At 42.3% G+C, this 24,686-nt stretch overlaps 1 protein-coding gene across 5 annotated transcripts in view; it reads right to left on the bottom strand.

Annotated features, from left to right (window-relative positions):
• The window catches only part of Asb7 (ankyrin repeat and SOCS box-containing 7), a 45,315-nt gene that overhangs the window by 17,512 nt on the left and 3,117 nt on the right, over positions 1 to 24,686 (bottom strand). For 3 of the 5 annotated variants that reach the window (XM_011250779.3, XM_006540567.4, NM_080443.2), the window contains 2 exons: positions 19,629 to 19,732; positions 17,004 to 17,265 (listed from right to left, as the gene is read on the bottom strand). In XM_011250779.3, the coding sequence (XP_011249081.1) occupies positions 17,004 to 17,214 (211 nt within the window). In that variant the 5' untranslated portion in view covers positions 17,215 to 17,265; positions 19,629 to 19,732. Of the gene's footprint in view, positions 1 to 16,080; positions 16,170 to 17,003; positions 17,266 to 19,628; positions 19,733 to 24,686 lie in introns of all 5 variants that reach the window. The other 2 variants (NR_003961.1, XM_006540568.4) reach the window with 1 other exon arrangement.

Here is a 24,686-nt window from a genome sequence, read left to right on the forward strand (position 1 = left end):
ACACTACCACAAAATGACAAAAGGTGTCTTTATACCTGGCCACTTATTTCCAGATAATCCCTCTTGATCCTTTAGTGGATCTTGGGAACCCTTCGCTCCGCTCCTCCGACCTTTGAAGGTGCAGTTCTCTTAACCACACCCTACAGCCATGCTAGTTGACAAGTCAAGCTACAATACGGTCAGGAAGTTACACCTGCGTGTCTGGTTCTCACTGTATGCCTAGGTAAGGCTCCGCTTACATTCTAGTGCTACACTGAACTAAGAAAACACAGATTAACACAGAGCAGTGGCCTAACTCATCTCAGCACAACTCATTCAAATAAACTAACCAACCGCTTCCTGCAAGCAAAGGACAGAAGCAAGAACTAGAAGATAATAATGCATAAAAACTATAGCCATTGTCCCCAGGAAAAGGTGATGACATGAAACAGGGCCTGTGAGGGCACAAATTAGTCAGTGGGATGTGGTAAGAGCTCACTTGCAGCTCCAATAAAAACTGCAGGACACTGTCTTAGTGAGAAATGTGTAACACACAGCAAAAACCACCTGACTGGATTTCCTTAAGCTTCTTCATAGGTCTCTGCTGTTTCTCTGTATCAGTGAGATTTCTGAGTGCTCTGCCTAAAGTAACAACCCCACTGAGCTTCTCTGCTTCCTTACTAGATAGCTATCTACCCACCAGTGAGACCCAGTTAAAACAAACAGTAGCATAACATATGGAAACAACAAAGACACATCACTGTGCCGTGTGAGGTCTGTTTACTAAAGGCTTTATCAAGTGGAAGTGTGATTTGTTTATCAAGTACACATAAGCTCCAAGAATTCACAGTCGCATTAACTAAAAGCACTCAACATCCACAACAGGTTTGTTCACCCAAAGTCCCTCCTGCCTTTCACAACCAACATTCTACCTAGATTCTCGGAACCAAGCAGATGGAGGGCACAGCTTGGCTTTCGCAGGCTTTCACTAGGAAGGGGTCAGCTGCAGAAGCTGGCTGACTAACGTCACTTCGCAGGTGCTTCTGAGCAGGACTGGCTTATCTGCAATGGGAGGCTCTGGGAGCGATGCTATCACATACATGTCTGTTTCTGTTTCTCTTTGTAACGGAGGAGGACTGCAGACTCTGATGTTAAGAGTTTAATGGTGTGAGAAGCTTACTGTGCAGCCTGCGGTCAGTGTGTATGTGTGTGTGTGTGTGTGTGTGTGTGTGTGTGTGTGTGTGTGCCTTCTAGAACCCTGCCTTCTGTCCTTGCCAGTGATGCTCCACAGCATCAGAACCACTTTTAAATTTGCCCATTAAAAGGCTAAGTGATGATTTCTGTCCTGTTAATTCACAATTACAGGAACCTAGAGAGCTGGCTTCCCTGTATGCTTTCTTATGGATTATCTGTTGGTGTTCACTCAATTCCGTTGGGATGTCCTATTATGGAGTTATAGAGGCTCTTTGCATATTCTGCATATGGGCCAAACAGAGTATGCTTACTCACGGATTGGTTTTTGCAATGCTGAAGGCTGAACATAGACAAGCACCTACCACTGACCTACACTCGGCTCTCTCTTTAAAGCATTCCCTAAACTACTGCTCTGCTGAAGAAAACTCTGCCCAACACAACATGCCATGTTTCCTGTTCCTCTAGGTATTTTGCACTTTAAACCCTTATGTAGGTCAATGATCTACTGCTAGTTAACATTTATGTATGGTATAAAGTAAGATCAAGGTTCATCATTTGCCATGTGGCTATCTACTTGTTTTGGCACCATTTGTTAAAAATGCTTTCTTTACAAAATGGGGGGGGGGGCAGGTAAAGGTGCTTTGCCAAGAGAACCCGACAACATGAGCTCTAGCCTGGATGTCACTGAGAAAGAAGAACACGGACACCTAAGGAACTAAGGTGTATTCTGATCACATGTACACCTACACACACACACACACACACACACACTATCCCCTCTACTTATACAAACACAAAGAAATATTTTTTCTCAATGATTTATTCTGCCTTTGCTGAAATTCATTTTATCATCTGTGTAGTTTATTTCTGAACTATTCCGTTTATCTAAAAATAGTTCGGTTGGGTAGAGTAGCACAAAATCAAAGGTGGGGGCAGCAGCACAGTGAGTTTGAGACCATCCTGGGAACAGGTTAAAGGGTAGAATAAGTCACACATCAAACCCTATGTCAATCACGCTCCAGGATGCTCAGTGGCAGCAGGCTTATCCAGCATCCGCACGGCCCTTAGTCCAGTCCTATCCAGCATACACACAGAAAAAGATGCAATTAAACAAGACAAGAGTGTTGACATATGCAAATTCCAGTCGGGTTTAACTCTTTTAGCTTTATAGCGTGTTTGGTATCAGGTACTGTTAAGTCCTCCAACCTTTCTAAAACTTATCTCAGCTAATACATTTTCAAAGTACATTGTTAGTTTCTTCATACAAGCCTGACCTAATTTTTACTGTTCTAATTCCACCGACTTTACTGATGGCAAAGTCCCCCAAATTATCTAAATAATACTAATTTTCCCATGTAAGGAACATGAAGAATTCTCTATTTATTTAGGATTTTTCAACCCACCCCACCAATGTTTCAGTATAGACTGTATATTTATTTAATTAAAATTACTATTAAAACCCTTAAATTGTTGCTACTATGAGCTGCTACTTCATCCTCCAGATGATAACTGTTGGTAGAACTTGTATTTTGTTACAATCTAGTTCAATTCATTTTTTTTAGCTTTCGTACATTATGCATGTATAAACGTGTGTATATATATACATACACACACACATATATGTATATACGTAATCATATACATACATACATGTATGTATGTATATTAAGACAGCTTACTTACATATTTGACTTGCTATTATCTAGTGTGTATGACACTGGGGAGACACATATGCCAAGGCATACCTATGGAGGCCAACTGCAGGAGTCAGTTCTTTCCTTCCAATGATCAAACCCAGGGCCCCAGGCTTGCACAGCAAGTGCTTTTGCCCGCTGAGCCACCTCGCTGGCCTGTAATGCTCTTACTTGTTCTGTTGCAACTGGTTTATTGTCCTTTTACTCCACTGGCAACAATGCAAGAGCACATTACATAAACATAGTCAAAGCACACACACCGTTCAACACGGAGTAAGAAGCTAGCTACAGCTCTTCCTGGGTCCCTTCTGAGCTTCAGTCTTGCTTGCTGTCATCTTGAATGGGTAGTACTGTCACAGGCTGGGAAGTGACCCTTTGGCACTTATCTTTGATTCTATTAACTTAGCAAACAGCTAGCCCAAGGGCTGTGGATATTAAACAAACCTTGAATTTCTGAGATAGATGCTACATATCTACGCTGTAACACCCCTTCAGAATGCTACTGGCATTGCATAGAGTGAGTATCTACCTAGAACCTGTGTCAGCTGTCATGAGGCTGTTGCTCTGAAGTTTGTTTTCTGCCCGTGGCTTTGGTTTAGCAGCAGGACGTCATATTGCACAGTGAATTAGGAAGCCCACTTTCCTCTGAAGAATGTATGCAGGATTACTGTTTGTCCCAGCAATACACAGAACTAGCAAAGCCAGCCGGGCCTGTAGCTTTCTTGGTAGACGTCTTAATGAGGAACTCAAATTTTCAACTATCCAGACAGTGACTAAGTCATTCTTTTTCTATGGGTCACATAGAAATGTTGGCAATTTGTGTCTTCCAAGGAATGGAATTCTTCCCATGACGTGAAGCTCGCCACATCCCTTGTCTTTTATATATCTATAGCATCTGGATCAGTCTGCTCCCAGCCCTGACATTGGTTATGGCTGTTCTCATTATCAGCCTGGCTACGGGGTTTTCAATTTTATTGACCTTTTCAAAGAATTATGTTTTTTCTTTTATCTTTATCAATTTTGTTCCCTTTCTATTAGACTAATTTTTGTTTTTCCCTTTTTAAAAATAATTTCCCTTATTTTTAAGATTATCACAAAAAATTTGTCATTTCCCCTTCCTCTAAACTCTTCCATACACCCTCCTTAGTCTCCTTCAAATTTATGGCCTCTCTTTTTATTAATGGTTGCTACACACATGTATATCCCCAAGTCTAACCTGCTCAGTGTGTATATTACTTGTGTGTATGTATTCAGGGCTGTCCCCTTGGCACTAGATAACCAGTTGGTGTGCTCCTCCTGCAGAAGACTCTCCCGATCTCAGCACTCCTTGGTTGCCTGTAGTTCTTTGGGTTGAGGCCTCATGGTTTTCAGTCTACTTTGGTATGTCTGTTGTTGTTCTTAAGCTCATGTTTAGAGTCATGTTAGTGAGATCTTAAGGATGTGGCTTCTGATAATAGTAGGAGACACAATCTTACAGCAAATTCCTGATCCTTTGACTTTTACAATCTTTTCAGCTGCTCTTCCTCGAGATTTACTGAACCATGGATGGGGAAGTCATCCTGGAGATGAGTGCATTGGGAGTGGGGCCTACTACCTGTCTGTCGCAAAGAGAAGCTTCCTTGATGAGGGTGAGGACTATACTTATACTTATCTGTAGGTATGAGAACAAGTGTTGAATGTAGTGAAGGACTACACTGGTCTAATAAAGTGGCAGTTATAGGTTCTCCTCTGAGATCCATAACTTCACTAGGGCTAGTTGCTAGGTTTCCAGTACCCTGCACAGTTTCCCTCTTGTTGAGTGGCCTTTAAGTCCAATTAGAGAGCTATTGATTACCAGCAAGGTGTGCCTGCCACTAGTGCACCCTGAGAGTTATCAAGCCATGCTGGGCAATGTGGTTCACAGACATCAGAGCTGGGTAGGACTGCTGGGTGCTTCCTTTCTTTAGAGGCTTGAATGACACCTTGTACTGCGAGAGCTAGTTCTCAGAGAGGAGGTTTGTGGGTAAGTTCCAGATCAGGGCTTTTGGGTCCTGGTGTCTTCATCAGTAAAACTTACCTTCTACCTCTGAGGAGCAACCAAGAGTAAGAGCAATAGCTTATGATGTTTGGGGAATCTTTTGGAAAACCCTGAAAAACTACTCAAGACATTTCTCATGCCTGGTATCAGGATTTTTGTAGATTAGCTCTTGGAAGGAGTACTGTCAGCTCAGAAGAGAAAACTTCATTTAAAATATCTATACCCATTAATACATACATATATATGTATATATATTATTGTTTTAGATAGACAGCTTGTTTCATTATATCTTTTACAGACATCTGTCCTTATAACTTCCTCTTTCCTTATTTCCCCCTTCTTTCTAATTACAGCCCCTTTCCCTACTTAAACCATTTGTACCCTGCTCCTAATTACAGCCTCCCTCAATATGCAAATCATTTGTATCTGCTCCTAATTAGAGCCCCACCTTTCCCTATTTAAATCATTGTACCCTGCTATCCCCCTAATTCTCATCCACCCCAACTCCCCAGGAATGGCCCCTCTTACTTTCTTGGTTTCTGCATTTATTGCAGGATACATATTCACATATGAAGAGTTAGAGGGAGGAGCCTCCAATAAGAGAGAACATATAACATTTTCCTGTCTGAGTCTGGGTTACCCCACTCAAAATGACGTTTTATAGCTAGCTTCATCTACTTGTAATGTTCATGGCTGCAACTTTCCTTGCATACGAATGACGTTAGACAGGGTATATCTACTACCACACCTTCATTCTCCATTCATGGGCTGAAGACAACTTAGTCTGTTTCCACTTCCTATCTTTGTGAATAAAGCAGTAATGAGCATGACTGCACAAGTCTCTCTAAATACAGTCACGTTTTTAGGGCATACGTCAAGGAATGGAATGGCTAGGTCATAAGGTCGATTTCCTTTTAGCTTTTAAAGAATTCTCCACACTGATTCCCATAATCGCTGCCCCGGTTTGCAAAGTGGTAAATGAGGACTCTTTTCCCCTGTATCCCCTCCAGCATCTGCTGTCTATTGTTCTGTTGATTTTTGCCACTCTGACTGGGGTAAGATGAACCCTCAATGTCATTTGGACATTTCCCTAATTGCTAGGGGCGGTGAGCATTTTTGGAGATATTTCTTAGTTATTTTTGTTTCTTCCTTTGACAATTCTCTGTTCTAGCCTTGGGCACATTTTAAAATAAGCCATTTGATCTTTTTTTTTAATTTATTTTGTGAATTCTTTGTATATTCTGGGTAGTAATCCTCTGTCAGATGTGTAGCTGGCAAAGATTCCATTCTGCAGGTTTCCTGTTCACCTCTTCATTTTGCAGGTCTAACTGAATTCTTCTGCATGTGGACGTCCAGTTTCTCCAAAACCATTTTTGTTCAAGATTCTTTCTCCAGTTTATGTTTTGACATTTTTTTCAAATATTAAATGGCTGAAGGTATGATTTTGTTCCATTGGTCTACATGTCTACTTTTGTGCTAGTGCCATGCTGTTTTTGTTACTGTAGCTCTGTAACATAGTCTTACGGCCTGGCACAGCAATCACTTGTACTTGCTTCCCCCAGGATTCTTTTGGATCTGTGATTCCATATGAAGTTTAGGGCAGTTTTTTCACTTTCTGTGAAAAATGAAATGGGTGTTTTGATAGGGACCGCTTCCATCTGAATCACAATATTAATTTTACTAACCCATGAGCACAGAATAACTTTCATTTTCCAGTCTATCTCTTTAGAGCTGTAAAGTTTTCAATGTTAGAGGTCCTTCGCTTCCTTGGATATTTTATTTTCTTTGAGACTTGTGTGTCCATGATCATGTCAAATGCAAATAGGGATGGTTTGACTTTCTCCCCTCCTTGTATCCCTGTAACTCCCTTTGCTTGCCTCTCAGCTCCAGCTAGTACTTAAAGCACGATGCTGAAACGAGTGAGGGCAGGGGGCCTCCATGTCTCATTCCTGCCTTCAATGGGGTTGCTTCAAGCTTTTCTCAGCTTAGGATGCTGGTTTTCTCATATATAGATATATTAAGGGCCGTTCCCTCTATCCCTGAATCCTCCAGAACTTTAATCAAAAAGCATGTTAGATTTTGACGTAGAAATGCCTATTGAAATGCTCATGTGAATTGTCTGTAAGTCTGTTTTATGTAGTTTATTTATACTAATTAACCTGGCTTATGACGAGCCTTCCTGCATTTCAGGATAAAGCCAGCCTGGACATCTCTGTACTGTTTTCAAGTACGTTATTGAGTTTTATTGAGTCTATGCTCATCGAGGATATGGGTCTCTAGTTGTGTTTGGTGCATCTTTACCTGGTTTGGGTGTTAGAATGATTCTGGCATTTGGAGTGCTCCTTCTATTATTTTAAACAGTTTAAAAAGGATTGGCTGTAGACCTTTGAATGTCTGCCAGAATTCTGCTATAAATCCATTTGGCTCCAGATTTTTTTTTTTTTTTTAAAGCTGGAAGGCGTTTTCTTACATTTCAATCTCCTCATTTGTTACTGGTTTGTCTTCTTGGTCTAATTTTGGTGGTTTGGTTGAATCTAGAAATCCATCCATTTCTTATAGATTTTCCAACTTATGGAATACAGGTTTTAAAAAATATTCTCTGGTAATATTTTAAATTTCTTTTCATATGTTATAATGTCTCCCTGTTCATTTCTGATTCTGTTGATATAGGTTAGCTGGGCCAAGAGTCTGTTAATCTCACTTATCTTCTCTAGGAACAAACTCTTACATAAGGTGGTTATTTCTCTCTCATGGATTCTTATTATTTCTTACCATTAACTGGGTTAGGATTTGGTAATTATTGTTTCCCCAAATTTTTGAGTTGGATTAATCATTTACTTGTGCTCAGACTGTTTTGATGTGCGCACTTCCCTTGGAGGGCAGCTTTACAGAAGTATACACTTCCCTCAGAGGACCACTTTGAATGTGCCTGAGTATGGCTGTGCTGTGCTCTCATGCAGTTCCAGATACTTTTTAACTGCTCTTCTTGATCTCTTCTTTGGCACGACCATCATTCAGTAGTAAGTGGTTTAGCATCGATGAGTGTGTATATTTACAAGAGATTTGCTTGCTGTCAACTTCAAGTCTTATTGTAATGCCATCAGATGAAATACAAGGAGTTATTTCAATCTTTTTGAATTTGTAAAGATTTCTTTTGTGTTCCAGGATGGGGTCTATTTTAGGAAAGTTTCCATGTGTTGTTGAGTAAAATGTGCATTCTTTGGTGTTTAGGTGGAATGCCCTGTGGGTATCTGCTAAGCTCTTTTGATGTATGTGAATAAAGTCTGATGTTTCTGTTTATTTTTGGTTTAGATAACCTTCCCACTTATTGGAGAAATGACATATTAAAATCATTTACTAGTAGTGGGTTCATGCGAATTTTTTAAAATGTTTGTCTTTAAATCTAGTAGTATTTTTTTAAAAAATGAAATTGGGTGCACTAGAGTTTGATGCATGTATATTTAGGATAATACTGTCGTCTTGGTTAGAATGAAGCATCCCTCTTTATCTCTTCTGACCTGTTTTAGTCTGAAGTCTATTTTGTTATTAGGATAACACTCTGTTTGCCTCCTGGTCTCACCTGACCAGAGTCCTTTTGTCCATCCTCTTACTATAAGGTGATGCTTCTCTTCAAAGCTAAGATGTGGGTTTTGTAGAGAGTAAATTGATGGGTTTGTTTTTTGATGCATTTAGTTAAGCCTGTGTCTTTTGATTGGAGACTTGAGGCCATTCATATTTAGAGCTATTATTAAAATGCCTGTTAATTGTAGCCATTGTGTTATTACTTTTGGCATTTTGTTCTCAGTGGTAGCTTGTGGGTTTTATACTGCAAAATGATGGCATTGCATTTCTTTACTATGTTCATTCCTCTCTTCCATCTAAATATTGTTTCCTATTTTTCTTTAGGTTTGGTTTGTTGGATATAAATTTTTATAGTGTGTAAAGTTTGTCTTCCTCCCTCATTTATGGTGGGTGTCTGCTGTCTATCCGTCTAGGCTCGCAGACACAGTCTTGAAGGACTTGTATTGTGTTCTCCAGGCTCTTTGGGCTTTTGAAGTTTCCATTGAGGATCAGCTGTTATTTTGAGTTTTCCTTTATATGTGACTTGAATTTCCTCTTGAAGCTTTCAGTACACTTTCTGTGTTATGTATGCTTAGTTGGTGTTTTAACTATGATAAGCTGTGGGAATTTTCTTCTCTGGTCTTGTCTATTTGGTCTTCTGTATTGGTATGTATTGGTATTGGTATTGTATTGGCTTCTTGTATTGGTATGGCTGTGTCTTTTCCTTAGTTTGGGGATGTTCTCTTTTATGATCTTGTTGAAGGTTTTTCTCCCTCATCTAGGCCTATATTTCAAAGGCTTGGGTTTTTCATGGTGTCCCACATTTCCTGTAGGTTGCTTTTCTGGGTTTTGCTCGTCATGATATGGTGACCTTTGCTTGATTCATCTGACATCCTCAGAGTGTGCAGTCTCTGGTTCCTCAGCGAAGTCCGTTCTCAAGCCCTGGGTTGCACTGGTCATCCCATCAGCCTTCTGTGGTGGTTTCTTTGGGCATCACTCAGATATATTTTCCTTAAGCTGTTTTTTTCTTTTCTCCCCAATTTCACTGCATTGTTTATGGCTTCTTAAAATCCTTGAATTCTCTGATGAAGTGTAAAACTCTTAAATTCTGGGACCTGGTGTTGTTATTGGCAAACATTTCCAATAGACTGTTGGGTTTAGGAGAGAAAATACTTGCTTGACTTTTCATTGTTGGTATTTTTGAGATGAGTCTTGGCATACAGAGTTCTAAGTTTGATAGGACAGGCTGGGGAAGAAGAGAAGATGGACAGGCAGGCTGGGCCTAGAGGCTTGGGTGAAAAGTAGAGAACAGAAGGGACTGAGGTGGTGTTCAGGATAGACCTCCTGGAGTGTGGGGGTAGATCTGGCTGGGTGAAGAGGCTGGACATGGTGTGGAAGTGACCTGTGTGCTGATGGTTAGGTAAGTCCTGGCAGACGACTAGAGATTGCTTATGGTACAGACAAGGATGGCCAGAGTAGGCTGTGGCAATAGATGAAGGACACAAGCTAGATCTGATGCTTGGGGACACGATGGCATGAATGGGACAGTGGCATGATGGGAAGGTGGCACGATGGGAAGGTGGCATGATGGGAAGGTGGCACGATGGGAAGGTGGCACGATGGGAAGGTGGCATGATGGGAAGGTGGCACGATGGGAAGGTGACATGATGGGAAGGTCAGGGAGACTTACCAGCCTAGACTCTGGAGAAGGATATGGCTGGGTGGACAGATTCTGGGGTTTGGTTTGGTTTGTGTTTTCATCCCTACTGTCACTCTGGCTTTAATTCTAATAGCTTAAAAACTATTTTAATATAAATTCCTTCCCGTGTGCTGTGCTGTCAGACACACAAACACATACAAACAGATGGACACACACACATTCTCTACCTCTCTCTCTCTCTCTCTCTCTCTCTCTCTCTCTCTCTCTCTAAAGACAAATAATAGTTTCAAACATCTTGTTTTATGCCATTGCCAATAATGAAATGAGCAAAAGAAGGAAAACAAACAACACACGCACACACACAACACACACACACACACAAAGTGAAAGAGAGGTATAGCATTTTTATGTAGAAAATATTTCCTGCTTTTAAAACTCTATCCTTGGAAAAAACTAATAAAAGTTAGTCAGTAGACAATCAAGTTTAAACTAAAAGGTCTACTGGGCAAAAACATCTCCCACTTTTGAGGGCTTGACACACACTACCAAGCTGCTTTCCATAACCGTCCCTGCTAATCCAATCACATGTGTATTATAACTACACCGGGTCTGTTTGAAAACCTTTCACTTCTACAGCTACACGCAGCTCTTCCCAATGCACCCTGGGTTACATCTTAGAATACGACTCCTCTCTCACTTGTTTCCATGTGTCTATCAAGGGGGCCTGGCAGTGTCCTCTAGATACTTAACTTCTATTACTTCAGTCCAAGGCCTCCACATCAGCTCACAAACTCACTATACCTAAGGATGAGCAAACGCACAATGACAGTTTCTTCATCTTTCTTTCGGAAATGTGCAACACAGTCTTGTAACTTGTAGTAACATTCAATAGGATATGAAAAGTGTGATAAAGGGTTTCTTATAACATCTGCCTTTTCAAGACACTCTTAATCCACGAGTTCCCTCCTAATATCCGACAGAGTGCCACAAGTTTTGACTGATTATTAGTGTGGCCATGTACACATCCCCAGCACACAGGGTGAGAGGAAGCTCTGTGAGTTACTTCTCCCCTCCCACAGATCCTTACACAGATCTGAAGGATAAACAGAGGCTCACAGGTTTGCACGGCAAGTGCCTTCACTGCCGAGCGACCTCACCGGCCCAACTACCAGCATCTGTTCACTGGTATGATAATATACAGCCATTTGTGTTGAAATTTTCAAGTTTTTATACTTTTGAAAACCCCAAGTTGCCATTATTTTGAAGCAGTCAAAATAATTGAACAAAATGTCACTTACCCATGAGGTGACACTCTGCACCTGTGACTACTAAGCCTTAAGCCATGGCCAGTTCTTAAAACTAAGGTTGAAGTCTGTCTCCTTTCACTGAAATGCAACAGCCTCCCATACTACACATAGCACAGGCTTAGTCTCACCCTATCCCCGCTTTTGTGTTATACAACTCAAACACAGTTTTGTTATTTTAAGCAAACTTGGATTCCCTCTCGGCAGTCTAGCAGGTTTCCTCCCAGAGTGACATCACTCCCTTGACTCTCTGTCATGCACGAGCAACATCTTGGTTCTGAGTTTACTAGCTCTGTGTCATCACTGTTGGTTGGTATTACTGCATGGCTATGTGGATTTGATAGATAAAACTGTATTTTCTTTTAACTATGTCTTTTCATGTATGAATATTTAAATAAACAATTTCTGGTTGTGTCAGTGTCTTAGGTTTCGACATCTTCTTTCTTATATGCCACCTGGATACCCCCCTTTTACCTGCTCCCTGGCATAGCTGTGCCATTTCATACAGTGATGAGTTTTCCCTTGCTGCCAGACCTAAAGCCTTGGTTGCTTTTGCTTTTTCTCACAGCACAGCCTTGTATCTTGGGCCCTTCTGATGATCTCTGTAACCAGAGAACGTCCTACAGCCTGGTCTGCTCTTTTCTGTCTTCCCCACCAAGCCCCAACATCCCTAGAACATACCACTGGGCAAGCTCAATCATACTCAACTGTTCCAGTCCCAGTGCTAGCGTCCCACACAAGTAGATCATCCCACACCATGTTTCCAGCTCCTTCCTGCTTCACAACTTTCAAGAACTCTACTCCAGTCCTGCACTCTGGGGAGATTTGGACACACACACCACACCTCACACACAAAGGAGGCCTTGATGTGCACAGCACCTGGCTCTCTTGGGAATTCTAGGCAATATACAGAGAACCAGAGTTTGGATGATGGATTGGAGCCCAGGTCCATGCTCATCACAGTTAAAGACTTGGGGTATTTGAGTTACATTTGCTTCTATGGCTTGTTTTCCAAGGGGAAAATGAAATGTCACCCTCTTAAGAGCTGTGAAGCAAGGTACACTCTCAGTCATCAGGAAATGTTGCGGTTGACCCAGCCACCTGCTGGAGCCCTTCACTACCTGCAGCTGCACTGAAAGCAGGGCCTGGCATACATTATGGCTTGGCAGCATTTCCTGAATATGAGTGAGTGCTTTATCAGGAACCCAATGGCCACCTTATACACCTTGGAGTCCTGACATACATAGGAGGAGTACAGAGTGCAAAGTGAACGAAGCCCTTTTTCCAATTCTTTCCCTTAGCTCCCCTATTTGATGATTTGGAAAAGAAGCTATCATGAATTTAGGTCTAATCCTAACCCAACTTTTTAATTTTTTTTTTTTAAGGAGCAATGAGTCTTGTCTCATGAGGTCAGGAAACTATCGTGTCACTGGGGTTTGTTCTCTTGCTCACTGGGAGCAAACATGTGGATGTGGTTCTTCCTTCAGGGAACTTCATGTGAAGAAGAACTACAGATGCTCAACAGGACACTAGGATCCTTCACCATGCTTATGATTGGTGCTGCAATAAGGTCCAGGGAGCAATATTACACAGGGGAGAGAGCATCCATCATACAGGGCTCAGCATCTAACAGGGACAAAAATAAAGTTCTCACCTGACCTGGTCTTACTTAGGCAGGTGGTGTCTCTGAGAAAGTGTTAAAGACTTAAAAGGGAAGCAGGCCTGTGCAAGGCAGAGTGAACCAAGGAGGAGGGAGCTTACAATGGCCTCTGTGGCTAAACCTCTAAGCTCGGAGAGCCCAACCAAGATGGTAGCACTGCATAGAGTGGGGCTGCAGGGCTCAGAGGCCCACTGCTAGGCTGAGTCCACGACGGACTGAGGATATTCTGTGCAGAGAAATAAGAAGTCCCTGCTGGATTTAATTTCTGTTTCTGCTTAGAAATGTCACATTATTTGGAGACTGGGTGGGAACTGGGCAATACAATGTGAAGACGATCACTCCAGACTTGTTGAGGATAGAGGTTTCCTCCCTAAGGAGTGGGCTGGGGCTCCGTGAAAAGAAGAGGAGAAGAGACAGACAGCTACTAGCAGGAGAGGAAGAATCCAGAAGCTCAAGCTGTGGTCCCATCACAGGTGAGGACAGAAGTGGGTAGCACGCACAGTCTGGAGATTCCCACACGGCACTCCTAGACTGCAGGCCACTCACAGGTGTGCCTGGACATGACGTGGAGGACGTGCTATGCACTGAAGCCTCATGAGAGACCATGGCAGGGGTGAGCGGCTAGGAGTTTCCTTCTTACCTAACCTTTTCAAACTTGTTTTCCAATCTGCCGTGAGGGGGATGAAGAGGTGAATTCTCCAAATCTCTTTTCAGTTGGGTAATGTTCTCTCAGAACAACACAAACAGCATTACCTTGATCCTGGAGCACTAAATGAGATCTCAGAAGTGGAAGCACAAGGTAAAAGCTGTGTGTGTGACCCAACAATGCCCAGCCATGAGGAAAGAAGGGAAGGTTAGGCAACCTTTGTGGGGAAGAGCAATGACACTGTGCATTCTCACACACAAACACCAATTCTGGGTAGACTGGTGATCCAAGTACCACAAAATCTGGAGAAGAAAATGCAGACGAATAATAACCTGCAGTATGAAGTGCTTACTAACCAAGACCAAACAGACACAAACCAGAAGGCTGGAGCAAAATAGAATGTGCCCAGTTTATGGTGAGAGCAATAGGAATGTGAAAATGATACAAGCTAGGAGAAAGGTTTCCACACGGAGCTAACAAAGGTGGGCACCGGAACAAGCCTACAATTGAGAAGGAGAAAGACGAACTCAGTCTTGCTACAGTTTGATATTTATATGTCACCTTGGGAGGGGCAAGCACATCACACAAGGAAGAGCCAGCCACCTGGCAATATGCTGCTGAGAGAAGTGGGGGGAGGGCACTGTCCCACCCAGTCCCAGGAGGCCACAAGAAGCAACTGCAGGCTCTTTGGAAGAAAATGTGTCAGCATCCATAAAATGCTGTTTGACTTGGCAAGTACTTCTAGGAATTAAGGGAGAAACTCTGACAAAGGTTTAAAAAAATGAAAAAAAGAAAAAGGACCAGTCAAGGACACTCCCTGGCCCTAGCAAAAAAAATGCCAACAATTTCAAATGCCCCACACTGAGCTAAGTGCAAATCAATTGCACCCAAACAGTGGAATCTGAGGCTTAACTACATCCTGATAAGGAATTATCTTGACGAAACTGTTACTGACGAAAGTCAAGACACGGAATGTAACATTAAACAGAGGAGTGGGCTAGAAGGAAGAGGCTGGAAACCATGTAGGCTCGATTTCTGCAGCTGCAGAAGAAGCCGACGAAAGCCAGTTTCTGGAAGGAGAGTCTGGTACTGAAGAACAGCTAGTGGCCACCTACAGGCACTGTCAATAGACCACTGACTCTGGGTTTTAAGCAGGTAGATTATACACTACCTTCTCAAAAGTCTGCTAAGAAAATGTTACGCTTTCTAAAACACTAAGATGAACAAAGTTGAAAGAATAGCCAAATAGTAGTATATTTATTTGAGTGACTGCTCTACTGAAGATAACAGGGTAAGACTGAACATATTAGTAACAAAACTCACTGAGATTTCTTTCTGTAGTTGGGTAACTCTACAAATGCACTAAATTGCACTGTGCAGTGTGGATTCAGGAATGGCAGAGTTTGCTGAGCGCATGTGCATACATGCGCGTGTGTGTGTGTGTGTGTGTGTGTGTGTGTGTGTGTACACTTTTCTGAAAAATGTTAAGGCTTGAAAAGGCTTGAACCCTAGGCTTCACTCGGGTTAGACACACTCTAGCACACAGTCCCCTTCAGTGCTGGAAACGATCATCCGAGAGGTGGCGGGGAGTGGTGCTTAGTAGCTGTAGCCCAGAAGTCAATGCAGCTGTGCCACGGATTGTCCTTCTCTCCCGTATCACTCACTGACGTAGACACACAAGCCCGACTAGAGCATAGCCACAGCTGTGACATGCTTTCTATGTCTGCTCACCCACCACAACTGATAGGACAAAAATGTGCCATAAAATTGAGTGAAAAACAACTGTGGTAGAACAGTTGTGTCATATGCAGACTAAAAACTACGTAGAGCACAATTTCTACACGTGTGTGTAGTCAGAGGACTAAGCACGCAGACTCGCTCACACACACAGACCCTTCTGAGTAGTGGCAGGCACGAGCTGGGCAGGTCCAATGGGATTTGATGTCCGTCTGAAACATATCTGCAGATGCGCTCTGTCTTAAGGAGGTAACACTCATGCATTAACTATGTGAGTGTACTCTTCTTTAAGAGAGGATGGCAGAACTGGACGGCAACAGGACTCGGCGAAATAAGCAAATCCTAGCGATCTCAGTCTTACTTGTGCCAGGTAAAATGATGGGCACTCCACTTACATCCCTCATTAACTGCAGAGCCGAGGTCTGTAAGTTAAAAGGTGAAATGACATGGAGGAACGCCATGAGTGAGCATAGGCCAGTGACCGTCTGGACTCTGTACATAGTCAGTGACGTGGGACACATACATCCCATTTCAGGCCACTGACACACACCCTTAGGCTTGGATTTAGCCTTATCTTGGAGTCAGATTATGGTGGCAGCCTTAGCATTCATACAGTCCCATAACTCACATGGCCTCTCTGAGAGCTGTGGAACGTCTATCATCTTCTGTACTTTAGAAGGCAAGCAAGTCTGGCCAGTCTTTTAACAAAGTATACTCCTAGAATGAAACAAATAACTGCTGATGAGCAATCCAGGCCTACAGTGGCCCAAACAAGGGGTTCTACACCCTAATATAATGTATACAGAAGCATTATCTACACACACACACACACACACACACACACACACACTTCACACATGAATGCACACAACCCCCCTCCCCATATATCTTCAGGAAAAGAATGAAGTTGAAATTCACTGGCAAGAGGAGTCAATTGAGAGGATTAGTGTCAAAATCTTATAGAAATGGCCAGCTTTCTGAAGCAGATGTATAAAATGGCAAATGCGGTCACCAGCCAAGTCTGTCTACAGAATCAGACCTCAGCTAAGCAGTCTTCTTGCATATGTAGACACCCTGTAAGTTCTGGAAAAGTCAGGACATCCAAAAAAACAACAAGGGGAAACCATCCAAGAGGCTAAGGAAGGCATGAAGGACAGGAAGGGGCTAGATGTTTAAAGGGACCTGTGCTAGGCTCCTCTGTTTGAGCAATTTCCAAAAGGGGCAACCTGGGCAACTCCCCCATGGGGAACACCACAACCACTTCTGCTTCCGACACCCAACTGGTAACCTGCCCCAATATGGGCTCTTGGCTAAAGTAACCTGGGGTGGCCTGACTGTCTGCAGAAATTACATGTGCCAGGGTAAATAAAGCCCACTCAAGAGTCTGGTTTGGAATAACACTCTGTGTTCTGGTGACAAATATCTTTGCGAAGAGAAGACAAGACACTGGACAGCAACGCAAGCGAAGCATTAAAATCCACATGCAAACGTGCACAAGTGCATTTTCCACAAACGCCAGCCCAGCTTTCTCTCTGCATCCAGTGAACTCACCTCCGTGTTCCAGAAACACTCGAACACACCTCTCCTTTCCTCTTGCTGCAGAGAAATGGAGCAAGGTCCAGCCATTGGCATCTCGGCCATTTGGGGAATAGCCTTGTTCCAACATCTTTCGTACTGTGTGAACATCCCCGGCTGCCACTGCAGCCTGAATCTGCAACTCTTCCTGAAGCTCAGGGTTCCTCCGGCAGTGGTGGTGTAACATCCTAGTGGAGTCTGCTTTTCACCAACCAGACATTAGGTCACGGGAGGCAGCCTTTCGGGAAGGGAGAACATATGCAGTTTAGACTGTGTGGCTCTTCACTCTGTGCTCACTGACCACCACACAGCTCTTCACTTCCTAAATCAGGACAGTAACAGACAGCAGTTCAACAAGACTGGCCAACAGGCATCTGCTTAGCCCTGGACTTCCAATAGCTGCATTAAGGCTATATATTAACTGAAAGAGAAAGCCAGACATAAGCCCCTCCCCCAACAGAAAAATCTTTTCTGTGTCCCTTTGAAAACTTGAAACTACATTTGATCGTAACAGCTGTATTTTAGGTAAAATGGGAGGTGGCATCAGGAAGCTAAGATGGCAGATACAGAGGGGTCGCAGTAGTACCAGTCTTGGGAAGTCTGATTTATATTATTATTTCCTAGTCACTACCGAGGCAGAAGTCACAAACTGCTCTAGGACTTTATCATAGTCTGAGTCAATAAATATGGAGTACCAGAAAAGAGCCCATTAAAGCCCAGAGGAGGAACTGAAAGGCCAACTCTCTGCCCTAATCCACATCAGCATCTTATTTTTAATGCAAGGTAACAAAGCATGGGGGTAGCAGGCTGAGCGAAGTAAGTGGATAGAATAGATTGTATTTACACATGTGAGTGTGTGAGTGTGTGAGTGTGTGAGTGTGTGTGTTTCTTTTTCTCTGTCCTACTACCTTGGGCTATCTGATCATGACGTTTGTCTTCTCTTTTGCTGTCATATTCTTTTAAAACTTTTTTTTTTCTAATTTCGGTACTAGAAGTTTTACTTCATAAATACTCGAAGTAGGATGCTACATATATAAGTCGCCTGTTGATTAACCACATGAAAAAATTACTTCAATGAACAATGGTGCTGAGGATTCTACACGCTCTGTAGTCATGGAGACGCACATGTGTCCTCAAACCCAGGAGACAATGAGCTTGTCCGTGCACATAGCAAAGCCCAAAGGAGAATGGCTACTTCTCATGTGGGGCTACAAGCCTGTCTTCGTGCGTTGAAGCATTTGAGATAAACACAGAAACCCAGACTGACAAGATCTTAGGAAGACATTCCAACTGGGCTGCTTTGTAAGAAGCAATTAGACTAATCTCCTGGTTTGTAGCCTCCTTTTCTATAAGTAAATTTTCTGGAAAGAAAAAAAAAATGTGCTAGAGCTCTTTGAAGATATTCTGTTCTCATATGTAGGTTAGACATCTCAGGATAATTTTGTGACCAATAATTCTTCTTGCAAAATTTCTCATTATGGACTACACACAAGAAAAGTAAGCCCAGCTTGGTGGAGCCCAAACAGGCTAGGAACACAAACATCTGGTGTGCTTTTTTCCATATAATAATGACATCATTATAGTCTCGGCAATTCCACTCAGTGATATAATGTAAAAATATCAAGCTATTACCTCAAATAGCTGTTTCCTCAGAGAAAATGGGAAATGAGAAATTTCTTGATAATCTGTTCTTAATAAGCAAGTTTCCTTGATTCTTCACTTAATTACTTCCTTGAAACTCAGTATCTTGGCTTAGAAATCTGACATAAAAATACCTTTCAGAATGGGTTTCATGTTAGTTTCGGTGCTAGGAGAGACAATATCAAAACTTATCAGCATAGGTCAGTGGAACCCTGTCCTGTGCACGCAGACCACCATCTTTACAAGAACACCTTTGAAACTTTATTTTACAATTTTACTGTTCTTTTTGAGTCAGTCCACCTGGCCTCCCAACTTGCTATGTAGCCCAGGCTGGCCTTGAGCTCTTGGTCCTCGCTTCTCTAGCTCCCAAGTGTTGAGGTCACGGGTATGTATCGCCATGTTGGCTCAGAGTGAGTTCTGCAGTGGTGTTCAGATATTCTGAGGTGTCCTCCGCAGCTCTCTCACCTTACCGTTTTAGAGAGGGTCCCTCACTGAACCTTGGCTTTACCACTTCTGCCAGACTGGCTGTCTATCTAGCCTTCATGATCTTCCTTGTCTCTGCAGTCTGGTGCTGGGGTTGCAAGTGTGCATCCAATGGAACCCCAGGGCAGAGTCCATCCCCGGCTTTTCCATGAGCAGATGGGAATCTAAACTCGATCTTCATGCCTGTGCTGAAGCACTTAACCCGCTAAGCCTCCCCAGGCCCCACGGGGCATTTAAATAGGAAATTCTCTTGGTACTTGAGAGAGGTCTCCTCTATAGGAAAAAGACTGAAACGTCAAAATAAACTTAGGTTTTTTTTTCTTTCAGTGCGCACTACATTAGTTTATTCTTTAAATTGCTATTTTGCCCATTCATTTCTGTGCAACTCTATTCTATTCATGTTAGGGACTGGACCCAGAGCTGAAGCCTGCTAGTTGCGTACACTATTACTGATCTACAGACCCTGGGTCGTCTTACCTTACAGAAGAATGTCTCTTCTCTCGGTAGACAGCTTGTCTAATAACCATGGCGTGCATGCAGCATGGCGGGAAGGGCTCCCAGTGTGCGCCGGCCTTCTTCACCTACGAACAAACCCCAGCACATCAAGGGACTTTCCTGAAAGAGCAGAGCAGCCCAGCTGACTGCAGTCTACTTTCTGATGAGTTTATGTTTCAAGAGTTTATGACAAGTCAACAGAGAGAACTCAGAGAAGGCTTTGGAGAAAAGGATCTTGTTGCTTTACAACAATCTCCAAGATGTAATCAAATATGATTTATTTTTCACATTCTACGCCCTTTACCCCCACCCCCAGCTTCTTGAAAAACAGTAAATAAAGAAAATAACAAATCCCACATTTGGAATTTGGTTACAAGCTAAGAATCTTATTTTTTCTGCTAAGAATGTCTCTTCAGGCCTGCTTCCTTTACTTTTTAAGGATACCATCAGTCACCTGCTCTTTTTAAAAAGAATCAAAAGAAGAAGAAGAAGAAAATGTGTACATTCAATACAGCAGCTGCCCGGGGCCAAGCGTAAAGTGTGACAAGTAAATGGGGCCCATGCCTTTGAATGTGCCTCTTCCCATGTCTTAAAGGCACCCAGTAATAACATTTTCATACACACAACAAGCCAGTTAAAACATTAACTAGGCAGAGGTTTTACTACCTTCTCTGCGTGAATTCTTAAAGAACAAAACAATAAAAACCCAACCTCCTTTTCTCTCTACAATTAAAAAAAAAGAACAAACCAACAAAAACCTCTTTCCTCTTTCCACCTGAGTCCCTGATATATACATCCCATTCAGAGTAAGGGCATAAGAGACTCCCCTACAATATTACATGGAAATCTTCTAGCAATTAACCTACCAGGAGAGCCCCCTTCTGGAGGTGGGGGCTGAGCCTTTAGAACTTAAAGGTTCAGACAAGGAAATGGACAGGCCATCTGCCAAGCTGAGCTGCACAGGTGAAGAGTGGCAGCGGGGCTTGCTGGCTGTGCAAGGGGACATTAGAATGATCCCTGTCTGCCTTTTATGCTCTTCATGTCTTATTTTTCCTTGTCTGAAGCCTTTAAGACAGGCAAAAATGTTGGCCTGCACACGGAGCTGAAGTCTGAGTGCAAACTGTGCCTATTATTTCCAAATAAATGGAGAAGACATAGTCAGAACAACTCCTTCAAAGCCAAGTATAAATACCACAGAAGAATCCTTGCAGAAATTAAGACTGAGGAGGAAGGCTACAGTGTGAACCTGGAGCATCTTAAGTGCCCGAAGGCAAGGAAGTGCTGAAAGAAAGCCACAGCTACAGGGACAAAGGAGCCAACTTCACAGCTCTCAAGGACCAGAGACCACTGATCACTTCGTACCACGATGGCATCTACATGTCAAGAGTAAACAGCATCATGTGGTACCCAGCTCTAAGCCCACCAGTTGCCAGGCAGGGGTCACACAGACAATCCTGGTTAAAATCATTGTGGGGGAAGAAACTGGCAGGCAGGATCAGGGTGGGTGATGAGAGTTAAACAGAAAATATATGGGTATGAAGTTGTCAAAAAACAAACTTAATTTCTAAAAATGAAAACCAAAATCAAACACCTTACTTCGAAGTGTGTCTTCAGTATTTTCTGCCTCCCTAGGGTCATGACAATGTCCCAATGTGGTTTCAAGCCTTTAAGAAAATGTCCCAATGTGGCTTCAAAGCCTTTAAGATTCCTTGCAGATTTCCAAACGCCCATCAGCACTTCCACAGAGACAGCTGGGCATGGCAGAGATGTGAGGGGTGGGAGATGGAGAAAGCATGAAATAGTATTCACTAATATAAGGAAAAGGCAGGGTGTTAAGAGATAAAAGGATCAAATTATTTCTCCCTGCAAGAAAGGTAATAATGTCACAATTCCCTGTAAGTGACTTAAATGGGACAAGGAGACAGCCCCTAAGTGCCTAATGTGTGCTCAGCACAGCTCACAGCTTCCTAAAATACAGTCCCGTATATTTAAAATGACATTTAAAAGTATTTTTAATTTTTAAAAGAATTTTTTTTTGTTTATATCTGAGTGCCTACATGTAAGCAGGACCACCACATGCATGCCTGGTGCTAGAGGAGACCAGAAGATGACTTCGGATCCTCTGGAACCTTCAAGCAGTTGTGTGTAACCCTGGGAGTGCTGAGAACTGAATCAGGTCCTCTAACAAGAGAAAGAGGTTTCTCTGACAGCCTCTTAAAATGACACTTTTAAGGATATAAGATATTTTAGGATATTTTTTCCTCTTCTGATAATACCAAGGACTTATAGATCTTTGAAAGTAAAGTCACTCCTTGCGTGCATGTGCTCCATGGCATCATAGGGGAAAACACATGTGTGTGAACCCTGCACACATAGTCTCTGCTGTCTGCATCACTATCAATTAGACAGGTGATGATTAAAGTAGCCCCAAAGTCCAAGGCATCAGACTAGCAGTGAATCTTCTCTTGGTGTTACTCAGGTGCATATAAAATAAAGAGAAAAGAAAAGGAAAAAAAAAAAAAAAAGGCACCATGGTCCTGGAGAACAAATACAACCTCACCAGCAAAGAAACTATTAAAAAAAAAAAAAAAAAAAAAAAAAAAAAAAAAGGAAAAGCCACAGATGGGAATGAAAAAGGCCTAGCTTCCTGCAGGGAATGCAACTTCAAAACTGACGGCTCTCAGGAATCACCTATAAAACAGGACTCTTGACAAAGGAGACATTTCTTAAACAATACACAATCAACAGGAGGTTCTCTTAAATTAATGATGGTTGGAGACTCCAGCAACTACTGATACCAGACCCATGAGAAATTACATTCTGGGTTTTTGTCAGAAAAAAAGTAAATAGTAAACAAGTATGGAAGACTTTAGAGGTATAAGAAGGGCTCACGTCACAGGTTTGTCTCACTCTCTTAAGTGGCCTTAGATCTTAATGCTAATACTATGCTTACAGCTTGCCAAATTATTTTCCCCACTGTAATGAAGTCAAAGATAATAACTAGGTCTCTGAGCTTTTATACGGTTGACCACATTGGATAGTACTGCCTAATTTCTTTTCAAGTGAAATCCATTCAGTTAAGCCCCAGATTTCCATTATACAGTTAAGAGAAAATCTACATTGAGATAACAGACTGAAGCAGAAGGTACCCATAAGTCAAGGGATGCTTGAAATTTGCCCAAGAATACACAGCCTTCAACAAGTCTGAAGTCTAACGTCGCTACAATTTCCTTTAGCACAAAACTAGATATAAATGACTTTTCCTATTACTTTCTTCCATGTAGTTCTTGTTTAGTTTTGTTGAGTTGAGATCCCAGACCTTTGGTGAAGTGCAAGCTAACCAGCAACCAGGGATCTTCCTGCCTCCGCCTCCCAAGAGTTAAGATTGCAGGCCTGCTGCCTGATTCTGCGTTTTTTCCGGCAGAAATATAAATGAGAACTGTTTCCTGGTCTCAAACCAACAAGAAAGAAGGTAATGGTTTCACAAGAAACAAAGTAACGGTTCCGGGCTCAAGACTTAGTTTGTAGAGCAGTCCAGGATAGGAAAAGAAAATCGCAACTTTGAAGATACTGCCTCTGAAGACAAAATCTAAAAATCTACTGATGGCTCACACCTCCCTGAGCAAAACCATATACGGGCCAGGCGTGGTGGCGCACGCCTTTTACTCCCAGCACTTGGGAGGCAGAGGCAGGCGGATTTCTGAGTTCAAGGCCAGCCTGGTCTACAAAGTGAGTTCCAGGACAGCCAGGGATACACAGAGAAACCCTGTCTCGAAAGGAAAATAAAAAAACAAAACACATATACGAAACCTACTGTGCCCAATCACAGTATAGGACATGACCAACAGGCCTGCTGCTGGGCTCCACTTACACTATCAAGAGCCTGACACCAAAAATAAGGCAGGTAGTATTTTAGTACCACGCAACTTACCATAGTGATTATGTCCCTAAAGAAGGATATTGTATTTCCTCCAAATGACTGGACCTCTACGTGTCACAAAGATTTGTTATCAAGTAGAACTATGAATCACATAGATTCTAGAAGAAAACCCAATGATCTTCACAAAATGTGGATGAGGTGAGGTGACTGAGGAAAGTTTAGAATTATTTATGCAGACCCAACTCAAAGCTTAAAACCACAGGTATTAGAAACACTTTGTCAATAGTGTTCTATTAACACAGGCATGTCAAGTCAAAGTTAGCAGCCTCAGGCTAGTGCCTCAGAAATTTGCAAGAACATTGCACCAAGGGAGTGAATTCAAATGAAAATGAAAAGACAGAAGGTCAGGTTTCAGATAGACAAACTGAATCTGACTTTATTTACCCACTTGAGGAATGGTATCACTAAGGCTAAATGTTGACACCGTAAAGAGTGCACATATATACTCAAGTCTGTGCTCTCACATAAACCCACAGAAACAAAATAAGACATTATCTATTTTACTTATATATAATGTATAACAGGATTAACTGTGAATCACATCGTTTTAGGTATAAAGGACAGAAGTAGTCATAATATGCTAAAGACCTAGCACTGAGTGACCCCAAATAATCTCCCTTTGTGATATGAATTTGGTTTTGGTTACCAAATAATCAGGTAAGTATTCTCCCATGTCACTTACAATAGAATTAATACTAAGTTGACTGTCAGATATAGAAATATAATCTATTGAGCTGGTCATATTGTTGAGTGAATGTCCAAACTAAATAAAGTGTTAAATGTTAAATTACCTAGACTAAACATTCTCAATTATGCTAATTATTACAACCTCCCCACAGCCTTCTGTGTGTGTGTGTGTGTGTGTGTGTGTGTGTGTGTGTGTGTGTTTATACATCTCTGTCTCAATCTTAGGAAACCCACTGTCAGCTGAGCAAATCCTTGTACTCTGACTTAAGCAGCAATAATGACCTGGCTGGGAACCAGAATACTGCTCTGTCTTTACAAATCTGACCAGTGATCCTCATTTATCATCTCAGGTGAAAAGAACCCTCACTCAGGAGCCCTAGCAAATCAGGTTAACTCTAAAGCAGAAAAATACC

Source organism: Mus musculus, chromosome 7 (assembly GCF_000001635.26).
Source record: "Mus musculus strain C57BL/6J chromosome 7, GRCm38.p6 C57BL/6J".
In the NCBI taxonomy this organism is placed as follows: domain Eukaryota; kingdom Metazoa; phylum Chordata; class Mammalia; order Rodentia; family Muridae; genus Mus; species Mus musculus.